At 47.5% G+C, this 12,892-nt stretch overlaps 1 protein-coding gene across 3 annotated transcripts in view; it reads left to right on the forward strand.

The window, feature by feature from the left end:
* stab1 (stabilin 1) overlaps positions 1-12,892 on the forward strand; it is a 155,297-nt gene that overhangs the window by 75,342 nt on the left and 67,063 nt on the right. For all 3 annotated transcript variants that reach the window (XM_041871388.2, XM_045222981.1, XM_045222980.1), the window contains 2 exons: positions 4,466-4,591; positions 6,416-6,489. In XM_041871388.2, the coding sequence (XP_041727322.2) occupies positions 4,466-4,591; positions 6,416-6,489 (200 nt within the window). The remainder of the gene's footprint in view (positions 1-4,465; positions 4,592-6,415; positions 6,490-12,892) is intronic.

Below are 12,892 nucleotides of genomic sequence, written 5' to 3' on the forward strand. Positions count from 1 at the left end.
GCAAAAACCATCAAGCTCTATGATGAAACTGGCTCTCATGAGGACCGCCACAGGAATGGAAGACCCAGAGTTACCTCTGCTGCAGAGGATAAGTTCATTAGAGTTACCAGCTAGATAGGCCAGTGACAAAACATCTACATTTAATCCATTTTAAATTCAAGCTGTAATACAACAACATATGGAAAAAGTAAAGGGGTGTGAATACTTTCTGAAGCCACTGTCCACATTTTGTTAGGTTCCAGCCTTATTCTAAAATTGAATAAATAGTTTTTTCCCCTCATCAATCTACAAATGATACCTCATAATGACAAAGCAAAAACAGGTTTTTAGAATTTTTTGCTGAAATATTACATTTACATAAGTATTCAGACCCTTTACATTTACATTTTAGTCATTTAGCAGACGCTCTTATCCAGAGCGACTTACAGTTAGTGAGTGCATACATTGTCATACTTTACTCAGTACTTTGTTGAAGCACCTTTGGCCGAGATTACATTCTTGAGTCTTCTTGGGTATGACGCTACAAGCTTGGCACACCTGTATTTGGGAAGTTTCTCCCATTCTTCTCTGCAGATCCTCTCAAGCTCTGTCAGGTTGGATGGGGAGTGTTGCTGCACAGCTATTTTCAGGTCTCTCCAGAGATGTTCGATCAGGTTCAAGTCCGGGCTCTGGCTGGGCTACTCAAGGACATTCAGAGACTTGTTCCGAAGCCACTCCTGCGTTTTCTTGGCTGTGTGCTTAGGGTCGTTGTCCTGTTGGAAGGTGAACCTTCGCCCCAGTCTGAGGTTCTGAGCGCTCTGGAGCAGGTTTTCATCAAGGATCTCTCTGTACTTTGCTCTGTTCATCTTTCCCTCAGTCCTGACTAGTCTTCCAGTCCCTGCCGCTGAAAAACATCCCCACAGTATGATGCTGCCACCACCATGCTTCACCGTAGGGATGGTGACAGGTTTCCTCCAGACATGACACTTGGCATTCAGGCCAAAGAGTTCAATCTTGGGTTCATCAGACCAGAGAATCTTGTTTATCATGGTCTGAGAGTCTTTAGGTGCCTTTTGGCAAACTCCAAGTGGGCTGTCACATGCTTTTTACTGAGGAGTGGCTTCCATCTGGCCACTCTACCATAAAGGCCTGATTGGTGGAGTGCTGCAGATATGATTGTCCTTCTGGAAGGTTCTCCCATCTCCACAGAGGAACTCTGGAGCTCTGTCAGAGGGACCATCGGTTTCTTGGTCACCTCCCTGACCAAGGCCCTTCTCCCCCGATTGCTCAGTTTGGCCGGGCGGCCAGCTCTAGGAAGAGTCTTGGTGGTTGCAAACTTCTTCCATTTAAGAATGATGGAGGCCACTGTGTTCTTGGGGACCTTCAATGCTGCAGAAATGTTTTGGTACCCTTCCCCAGATCTGTGCCTCGACACAATCCTGTCGCGGAGCTCTACGGATAATTCCTTCGACCTCATGCCTTGGTTTTTGCTCTGACATGCACTGTCAACTGTGGGACCTTATATAGACAGGTGTGTGCCTCATGTCCAATCAATTGAATTTACCACAGGTGGACTCCAATCAAGTTGTAGAAACATCTCAAGGATGATCAATGGAAACAGCATGCACCTGAGCTCAATTTCGAGTCTCATAGCAAAGGGTCTGAATACTTGTGTAAATAAGTTATTTCTGTTTTTGATTTATATAAATTTGCTAAAATTTCTAAAAACCTGTTTTCACTTTGTCATTATGGGGGTATTGTTTGTAGAATGCTGAGGGAATTGTTTTATTGAATCCATTTTAGAATAAGGTTTTAACGTACCAAAATGTTGAAAAAGTCAAGGGGTCTGAATACTTTCCGAAGCCACTGTACATATACTGTATATACAAATATACACATGATTTTGTCCCAATACTTTTGGTCACCAAAAATGGGGGGACTATTTCTGTATATGAGTCTGTTATTTACTGTATATCTTAAATATTAGTATAAACTGAGTGTACAAAACATTAAGAACACCTTCCTAATATTAAGTTAACCTGTCTCCTCCCCTTCATCTACACTGATTTAAGTGGATTTAACAGGTGACATCAATAAGGGATCATAGCTTTCACCTGGATTCACCTGGTCATTCTATGTCATGGAAAGAGCAGGTGTTCATAATGTTTTGTACACTCAGTAACTGCCAAAATAAAGGAAATACCAACATAAAGTGTGTTAATAGGGCGTTGGGCCACGACCAGCCAGAACCGCTTCAATGCACCTTGGCATAGATTCTACAAGTGTCTGGAACTCTATTGGAGGGATGCGATTCCATTCTTCCACTAGAAATTCCATCATTTTGTGTTTTGTTGATGGTGGTGGAAAACACTGTCTCAGGCGTCGCTCCAGAGTCTCCCATAAGTGTTCAATTGGGTTGAGATCTGGTGACTGAGACGCACAAACACTCCCTTTAAACCCCCTATGCTCATTTGAGGCCCCTCTTTCAAAGTCACTGAGATCTCTTCTTCTATGGTAGCCAAAATAATGGGCAACTGGGCATTTTTTATACATGACCCTAAGCATGATGATGTTTTAATTGCTTAATTAACTCAGGAACCACACCTGTGTGGAAGCACCTGCTTTCAATATACTTTGTATCCCTCATTTACTCAAGTGTTTCCTTTATTTTGGCAGTTACATTGAGGGGGGGAAAGTATTTGATCCCCTGCTGATTTTGTACGTTTGCCCACTGACAAAGAAATGCTCAGTCTATAATTTTAATGGTAGGTTTATTTGAACAGTGAGAGACAGAATAACAACAACAAAAATCCAGAAAAACGCATGTCAAAAATGTTATAAATTGATTTGCATTTTAATGAGGGAAATAAGGATTCCTGTTGGTTCCTGTTGCGTCATGCTGATGGCAGAGTCAGGATTTGGCGTAAGCAGCATGAGTCCATGGACCCATCCTGCCTGGTGTCAACGGTACCGGCTGGTGGCGGTGGTGTACTGGTGTGGGGAATGTTTTCCTGGCACACGTTAGGTCCAAATGTTCTGTAGGCAAAGGTTTTATCGTGCCCACTTCACGACTGTCTTGGTGTGCTTGGACCATGTTAGTTTGTTGGTGATGTGGACACCAAGGAACTTGAAGCTCTCAACCTGCTCCACTACAGCCCCATCGATGAGAATGGGGGCCTTTTCTTTTTCCTGTAGTCCACAATCATCTCCTTTGTCTTGATCACGTTGAGGGAGAGGTTGTTGTCCTGGCACCACACGGCCAGGTCTCTGACCTCCTCCCTATAGGCTGTCTCGTCGTTGTTGGTGATCAGGCCTACCACTGTTGTATCATCGGCAAACTTAATGATGGTGTTGGAGTCATGCTTGGCCACGCAGTCATGGGTGAACAGGGAGTACAGGAGGGGACTAAGCACGCACCCCTGAGGGGCCCTTGTGTTGAGGGTCAGCGTGGCAGATGTGTTGTTACCTACCCTTACCACCTGGGGGCGTCCCGTCAGGAAGTCCAGGATCCAGTTGCAGAGGGAGGTGTTTAGTCCCAGGGTCCTTAGCTTAGTGATGAGCTTTGAGGGCACTATGGTGTTGAACGCTGAGCTGTAGTCAATGAACAGCATTCTCACGTAGGTGTTCCTTTTGTCCAGGTGTGAAAGGGCAGTGTGGAGTCCGATTTGAGATTGCATCATCTGTGGATCTGTTGGGGCGGTATGCTAATTGGAGTGGGTCTAGGGTTTCTGGGATGAAGGTGTTGATGTGAGCCATGAGCAGCCTTTCAAAGCACTTCATGGCTACAGACGTGAGTGCTACGGATCTGTAGTCCTTTAGGCAGGTTACCTTGGTGTTCTTGGTCACATGGACTATGGTGGTCTGCTTGAAACATGTAGGTATTACAGACTCGGTCAGGGACATTTTGAAAATGTCAGTGAAGACACTTGCCAGTTGGCCAGCGCATGCTCAGAGTACACGTCCTGGTAATCCGTTTGGCCCTGCGGCCTTGTGAATGTTGACCTGTTTAAAGGTCTTACTCACATCGGCTACGGAGAGCGTGATCACACAGTCGTCCGGAACAGCTGGTGCTCTCATGCATGCTTCAGTGTTGCTTGCCTCGATGCGTGCATAGAAGTAATTTAGCTCGTCTGGTAGGCTCGCGTCACTGGGCAGCTCGCGGCTGGGTTTCTCTTTGTAGTCCGTAATAGTTTGCAAGCCCTGCCACATCCGACGAGCGTCGGAGCCGGTGTAGTAGGATTCAATCTTAGTGCTGTATTGACTCTTTGCCTGTTTGATGGTTCATCGGAGGGCATAACGGGATTTCTTATAAGCGTCCGGGTTAGAGTCCCGCTCCTTGAAAGCAGCAGCTCTACCCTTTAGCTCAGTGCGGATATTGCCTGTAATCTATGGCTTCTGGTTGGGGTATGTACGTACGGTCACTGTGGGGGTCAACTAAACTGGTCAACTAAATGGTAAACTAAATTGGTAAACTAATGTTCCGTAGAGGTGAACCTGTGTGCCACTGGGAACGGAGGCTGTGCTCAGGTTGCCAACTGCATCAATACGTTACCTGGGGAGAGGACCTGCACCTGTCCAGAAGGATACACTGGAGACGGGCTGTGGTGTCTAGGTATGGCGTGTGATTGATTGATTGATTGATTGATTGTGTGATTGAATTCATTAAATAATTAAGAATAAGAATAAATAATTAAAAGTCGTAATCTGCTCCAGCCGAAGACATTACATTACATACAACATTATGGAGCCCGAAGCTTAGTCAGCAAGATGGCAGGTGGGCAAGACACTTTACACTCAATGCAATTAAACACAACATTATGGAGCCCGAAGCTTAGTCAGCAAGATGGCAGGTGGGCAAGACACTAAACACAACAACAGTAGCACCAATTACAAAATATTTACGACCAACAGCAGCAGCAGTGTGTCTCAGACCGGAGTTAAAATACTATAGTTTATCTGGGCTTAATTGAGCTTCTCTGGCTTAATGGGCCAAGAGAATGGTCCCAAAACTGCAAAACCCATCTGGAACTAGATCAAAAGCAAAAAAATTCAAATAGTACTTGAACCCAGGTCTGATGTGTTTAATCAACACTACTTCCTAACAACTCTACTACTTTATGAACCATTACTGGACGGAACTTCTACCATACGTCCCAAATGGCACCCTATCCCCCCATTGGGTCCTGGTCAAATGTAGTGCACTATATAGGGAAATGGGTTGCCATTTGGGATGCATACTAACCGCTTCAAACCAGGACTCAACTACAGTTGTGATGACAAGGCGTTTGTCTGCTCCGGTCTCATTTCAATGGAAATTGTTATATAGAGGATAAAGAAATGAAATACAAACTAACAAATCCTCTGGAACAACAACCTGTGGTCCTGTACTGCAGGTGGTTTGAGATTTTAATTATTTACTTATTTTTTATATAGATCTTCTTGATTTTGTAAATAAAAAATGTTATTCCAAAAATGAAAAAAGTTTGGAGTATTAATGGTAATATTAATGGTAATATTAATGGTAATATTAATGGTAATATTAGTGGTAGTATTAATGGTAATATTAGTGGTAGTATTAATGGTATTATTAATGGTAGTATTAATGGTAATATTAATGGTATTATTAATGGTAATATTAATGGTAGTATTAATGGTAGTATTAATGGTGATATTAATGGTATTATTAATGGTAATATTAGTGGTATTATTAATGGTAATATTAATGGTAATATCAATGGCGATATTAATGGTAGTATTAATGGTAGTATTAATGGTAGTATCAATGGTAATATTGATGGTGATATCAATGGTTGTATTAATGGTGATATTAATGGTGATATTAATGGTAATATTGATGGTAATATTGATGGTAATATTAATCGTAGTATCAATGGTAATATTAATGGTAGTATCAATGGTAATATTAATGGTAGTATTGATGGTAGTATTAATGGTATTATTAATGGTAGTATTAATGGTAGTATTAATGATAGTATTAATGGTAGTATTAATGGTAATATTAATGGCAGTATTAATGGTAATATTAATGGCAGTATTAATGGTAATATTAATGGCAGTATTAATGGTAATATTAATGTTATTATTAATGGTAATATTAATGGTAATATTAATGGTAATATTAATGGTTTTGTTGCAATTTTACTTTTGACAAATTGTTTATCATCATAATAATAACAATATGCCTTTAGATTTATTTCATTTCACTTATTTATTTATTTATTTATTTATTTATACTTACATTTACTGATAACCTTGACTTGAATTTAACCGGCAAGATGTTTTATGTTAAAAAATTCCATGACTCTCGCGAATGGTGGTCAAGAGCATTTGACTGTGATTTGGTCCCTAAATGGAAAGGTTGGGAACCGCTGATCTAAAAGGGAATGACAATGTGATGTTGTTTTGTTTGTTGCAGAGATAGACGGTTGTTTAGTAAACAACGGTGGATGTTCCAGGATCGCAGAGTGCATCAAAACAGGACCGAACCAGGTAAGATTACACGGAGTGTTAAATGGTATTCCCTATTTAAGACAAGGCCCTGGTAGCATTTGGGACACAGTCACTTTATCATTGCAATGCACTGGCCTCCTCGCTGAATAAAATAGAAATACAGGTCAGGTACGTCTGAGTATTTGTGTTTGTATTTATTATGGAGGCAGCAGCTACTCTTCCTGGGGTTTATTATGGATCCCCATTAGTTCCTGCCAAGGCAGCAGCTACTCTTCCTGGGGTTTATTATGGATCCCCATTAGTTCCTGCCAAGGCAGCAGCTACTCTTCCTGGGGTTTTATTATGGATCCCCATTAGTTCCTGCCAAGGCAGCAGCTACTCTTCCTGGGGTTTATTATGGATCCCCATTAGTTCCTGCCAAGGCAGCAGCTACTCTTCCTGGGGTTTATTATGGATCCCCATTAGTTCCTGCCAAGGCAGCAGCTACTCTTCCTGGGGTTTATTATGGATCCCCATTAGTTCCAGCCAAGGCAGCAGCTACTCTTCCTGGGGTTTATTATGGATCCCCACTAGTTCCTGCCAAGGCAGCAGCTACTCTTCCTGGGGTTTATTATGGATCCCCATTAGTTCCAGCCAAGGCAGCAGCTACTCTTCCTGGGGTTTATTATGGATCCCCATTAGTTCCTGCCAAGGCAACAGCTACTCTTCCTGGGGTTTATTATGGATCCCCATTAATTCCTGCCAAGGCAACAGCTACTCTTCCTGGGGTTTATTATGGATCCCCACTAGTTCCTGCCAAGGCAGCAGCTACTCTTCCTGGGGTTTATTATGGATCCCCATTAGTTCCTGCCAAGGCAGCAGCTACTCTTCCTGGGGTTTATTATGGATCCCCATTAGTTCCAGCCAAGGCAGCAGCTACTCTTCCTGGGGTTTATTATGGATCCCCATTAGTTCCTGCCAAGGCAGCAGCTACTCTTCCTGGGGTTTATTATGGATCCCCATTAGTTCCTGCCAAGGCAGCAGCTACTGTTCCTAGGGTCCAACCAAAAATAACATTATTACACCACTACATATCTAAAATACAACATTTATAATACCTCCATACAGTTGAAGTCAGAAGTTTACATACACTTAGGATGGAGTCATTCAAACTCGTTTTTTAACCACTCCACAAATGTCTTGTTAACAAACTATAGTTTTGGCAAGTCATTTTTCCAACAATTGTTTACAGAAAGATTATTTCACTTATAATTCACTGTATCACAATTCCAGTGGGTCAGAAGTTTACATACACTAAGTTGACTGTGCCTTTAAACAGCTTGGAAAATTCCAGAAAATTATGTCATGGCTTTAGAAGCTTCTGATAGGCTAATTGACATCATTTGAGTCAATTGGAGGTGTACCTGTGGATGTATTTCAAGGCCTACCTTCAAACTCAGTGCCTCTTTGCTTGACATCATGGGAAAATCTAAAGAAATCAGCCAAGACCTCAGAAAAAAAATGGTAGACCTCCACAAGTCTGGTTCATCCTTGGGAGCAATTTCCAAACGCCTGAAGGTACCACGTTCATCTGTACAAACAATAGTACGCAAGTATAAACACCATGGGACCACGCAGCCATCATACCGCTCAGGAAGGAGACGCATTCTGTCTCCTAGAGATGAACGTACTTTGGTGCGAAAAGTGCAAATCAATCCCAGAACAACAGCAAAGGATCTTGTGAAGATGCTGGAGGAAACGGGTACAAAAGAATCTATATCCACAGTAAAACGAGTCCTATATCGACATAACCTGAAAGGCCGCTCAGCAAGGAAGAAGCCACTGCTCCAAAACCGCCATAAAAAAGCAAGACTACTGTCAGTGTTGCTGTAGGTGGGTGTGGTGGTGGAATCAGGCGCAGGACGCAGGAAATAAGTCCAAAAGACTTTAGTGAATGCACAAAATCAAACACGATGAAATGCCCTGAGGCGAGAACTCCGCACGCAGGCGAAAACAAACGGGCGCACTAAACATGTGCGACAAAACACTCCTATACATAGGAGAACAGCTCAACCGAGCAAACAGTATACGAAATACCACAACGCACGACAGTGAAAACAATCACACACAACACCTGACAAACACAACGAGAACTTATAGGACACTAATGACACTAAACGACAACAGGTGTACAATTCCAGACAAGACCAAACGAACATAGAAACATACAACGGTGGCAGCTAGTATTCCGGAGACGACCCGAAGCCTGCCCGAGCAAGGAAGAGAGGCAGCCTCGGCCGAAACCGTGACAGTACCCCCCCCTTGACGCGCGGCTCCAGACGTGCGCCGACTCCGGCCTCGGGGACGACCAGGAGGACGCGGAGCAGGGTGCGTCGGGTGACTACGATGGAATTCCGACAGGAGAGACGGGTCCAAAATGTCTCTCCTCGGCACCCAGCACCGTTCCTCCGGGCCGTACCCCTCCCACTCCACTAGATATTGGAGACCCCCCATCCGACGTCTCGAATCCAAGATGGATCGCACGGAGTACGTCGGTGCCCCCTCGATGTCCAATGGGGGCGGAGGAGTCTCCCTGATCTCATTTTCTTGGAGTGGGCCAGCTACCACCGGCCTGAGAAGAGACACATGGAACGAGGGGTTAATACTTTTATACTCAACAGGTAGTTGTAATCTGTAACACACCTCGTTCAATCTTCTCAGGACTTTAAATGGCCCTACAAACCGCCGACCCAGTTTCCGACAGGGCAGGCGGAGGGGCAGGTTTCTGGTAGAGAGCCAGACTCGATCACCAGGTGCGTACACCGGTCCCTCACTGCGGTGGAGATCGGCGCTCGCCTTTTGACGACGGAGGGCCCGCTGCAGGTGGACGTGTGCAGCGTTCCATGTCTCCTCCGAGCGCCGCACCCACTCATCCACCGCAGGAGCCTCGATCTGGCTCTGCTGCCAAGGTGCCAGAACCGGCTGGTAACCTAACACACATTGGAAAGGGGTTAGGTTAGTGGAGGAATGGCGTAGGGAATTCTGGGCCATTTCGGCCCAGGGAACGACCTTGCCCACTCCTCCGGCCGGTCCTGGCAGTATGTTCTAAGAAACCTACCCACATCCTGGTTCACACGTTCCACCTGCCCATTACTCTCCGGATGGTAACCCGAGGTGAGGCTCACCGAGACCCCCAACCGCTCCATAAAAGCTCTCCAGACTCTGGAGGTAAATTGGGGACCTCGATCAGACACAATATCCTCGGGTACCCCGTAGTGCCGGAACACATGGGTGAATAGCGCTTCGGCGGTCTGTAGGGCAGTAGGAAGGCCCGGCATAGGGAGCAAACGACAGGCCTTAGAGAACCGGTCCACAACGACCAGTATAGTGGTATTCCCCTGTGAAGGAGGAAGGTCAGTGATGAAATCCACCGAGAGGTGAGACCATGGTCATTGTGGAACGGGCAGGGGTAGTAACTTACCCCTAGGCAGATGTCTAGGCACCTTACACTGGGCGCACACCGAGCAGGAGGAAACATAAACCCTCACATCCCTCGCCAACGTGGGCCACCAGTACTTAGCACTAAGGCAGTGCACTGTCCGGCCGATACCAGGGTGTCCAGAGGAGGGTGACGTGTGAGCCCAATAGATCAATCGATCCCGAACCTCGAGCGGAACGTACTTCCGACCCTCCGGGCATTGAGGTGGACTAGGGTCGGTGCGCAACGCCCACTCGAGTTCAGCATCGACCTCCCACACTACCGGTGCCACCAGACAAGACTCCGGCAGTATGGGAGTGGGCTCCACGGACCTCTCCTCCGTGTCATACCGCCGAGACAGTGCGTCTGCCTTACCGTTCTGTGACCCAGGGATGTACGTGATCTTAAATACGAACCGGGTCAAAAACATATTCCACCGCGCCTGGCGAGGGTTCAGTCTCCTCGCTGCCCGGATGTACTCCAGGTTACGGTGGTCCGTCAAAATGAGGAAAGGGTGTTGAGCCCCCTCAAGCCAGTGCCTCCACACCTTTAGGGCCTGTACCACGGCTAACAGCTCCCTGTCCCCTACGTCATAATTTCGCTCCGCCCGGACTGAGCTTCTTGGAATAAAAAGCACAGGGGCGGAGTTTGGGTGGCGTGCCGGACCGCTATGAAAGCACGGCTCCTATACCGGCCTCTGACGCGTCCACCTCTACCTGAAATGGTAAAGAGGGATCCGGATGCGCCAGCACCGGAGCCGAGGTAAACAGGTCCTTCACCCAAACGCCCTGTCCGCCTCGGCTGACCACTGCAGACGCGCCGGACCCCCCTTCAAAAGAGATGTTATGGGAGCTGCCACCTGTCCAAAACCCCAGATAAACCTCCGGTAGTAATTCGCAAACCCCAAAAACTGCTGCACCTCCTTCACAGTGGTTGGCGTTTGCCAATTACGCACGGCCGACACCCGGTCTACCTCCATCCTCACCCCTGACGCAGACAACTGATAACCCAAAAAGGAGACCGACTCCTGGAAAAACAGACACTTCTCTGCCTTGACATACAGGTCGTGCTCCAACAGCCTCCGCAACACTCGGCGCACCAGAGCCACATGCTCGACTCGGGTAGACGAGTACACGAGAATGTCATCTATGTACACGACCACCCCCTGCCCCTGCATGTCCCTGAATATCTCATCCACGAATGATTGGAAAACTGAAGGAGCGTTCATCAACCCGTATGGCATGACTAGATACTCGTAATGACCTGAGGTGGTACTAAATGCTGTCTTCCATTCATCGCCCTCCCTAATGCGCACCAAGTTGTATGCGCTCCTGAGATCTAATTTAGTGAAGAACCTCGCCCTGTGCAATGACTCCGTCATGGTCGCAATCAGCGGGAGTGGATAACTGTACTTCACCGTGATCTGATTGAGACTACGGTAATCAATGCACGGGCGTAATCCACCATCCTTTTTCTTCACAAAAAAGAAACTCGAGGACGCGGGGGAAGTGGAGGGCCGTATGTATCCTTGTCTCAGAGATTCGTCTATGTAAGTCTCCATAGCTCTCTTCTCCTCCTGAGACAGAGGATACACATGGCTCCGTGGGAGCGCAGCTCCTGCCTGGAGTTCTATCGCACAATCTCCCTGCCTATGGGGAGGCAACTGCGTCGCCCTCGACTTACTGAACACAATAGCCAAATCCCCATACTCAGGGGGAACGTGCAATGCGGGCACCTGGTTTGGACTCTCCACCGAGGTAGCCCCTACGGAAACGCCTAAACATCGACCCACACACTGGTCAGACCACTCCATCAGAGCCCTCTCCTGCCACGAAATCGACGGGTGCTCAACCAGGGCATGCCCAGCACCACCGGATACGCAGGCGAGTCGATCAGAAATAGCTGGATCATCTCCTGATGACCCCCCTGCGCACACATTCTAAGTGGCGCCGTGACCTCCCTGATCAAGCCCGATCCCAACGGACGGCTATCTAAGGCATGAACGGGGAAGGGGACGTCAACAGGACGAAGGGGAATCCCTAAATCTAAACAAAATTTCCTATCAACAAAATTCCCAGCCGCGCCTGAATCGACCAGTGCCTTATGCTGGGAATGAGGTGCTACCTGTGGAAAACGTACAGGTATACATAAGTGCGCAACAGAGAGCTCTGGGTGAGTGGGGCGCCTACTCACCTGGAAGGACTCCCCAGTGCGGGGCCTGTCGTCTTCTCCCCTAGGAGGCCATCCCCAGCACCTAGCCGCGGTGTGTCCTCCCCGACCACAGTTAGTGCAGGAGATGGACCCCCTCGTACTCCGACCCCTCCTCTCTCTAGCGCCAGCGCCCCCGAGCTCCATGGGGCACGGCTCGGAGGCGCTGGAGGGTGAAATGGACGGACCCCCCTCGGGACGTCCGCGGGTAGCTAGCAGGGTATCCAGCCTGATGGACATGTCGACTAACTGGTCGAACGAAAGGCTGGTGTCCCGACAGGCGAGCTCCCTACGGACGTCCTCACGTAGACTACAGCGGTAGTGATCGATGAGGGCCCGCTCATTCCACCCTGCATCCGCCGCTAGAGTACGGAATTCCAACGCGAACTCCTGGGCACTCCTCCTCCCCTGCCGGAGGCAGAACAGACGCTCCCCCGCCGCTTTCCCCTCCGGGGGATGGTCAAACACCGCCCTGAAGCGGCGGGAGAACTCAGCGTACGTGATGGTGGTAGCGTCTATTCTCCTCCACTCGGCGTTGGCCCATTCTAACGCCTTGCCGGAAAGGCAGGAGATCAGGGCGGACACGCTCTCTTGTCCCGAGGGCGCCGGGTGCACGGTGGCCAGGTAAAGCTCCACCTGGAGAAGGAAGCCCTGACACCCGGCAGCGGTCCCATCGTAGGCCCTCGGGAGCGAGAGTCGAACTCCTCTGGGTTCCGGAGCGGGAATGGGCTGACTTGCCGATGGTGAGGCGAAAACAAACGGGCGCACTAAACATGT

This window comes from Coregonus clupeaformis, chromosome 10 (assembly GCF_020615455.1).
Source record: "Coregonus clupeaformis isolate EN_2021a chromosome 10, ASM2061545v1, whole genome shotgun sequence".
Taxonomy (NCBI): Eukaryota; Metazoa; Chordata; class Actinopteri; order Salmoniformes; family Salmonidae; genus Coregonus; species Coregonus clupeaformis.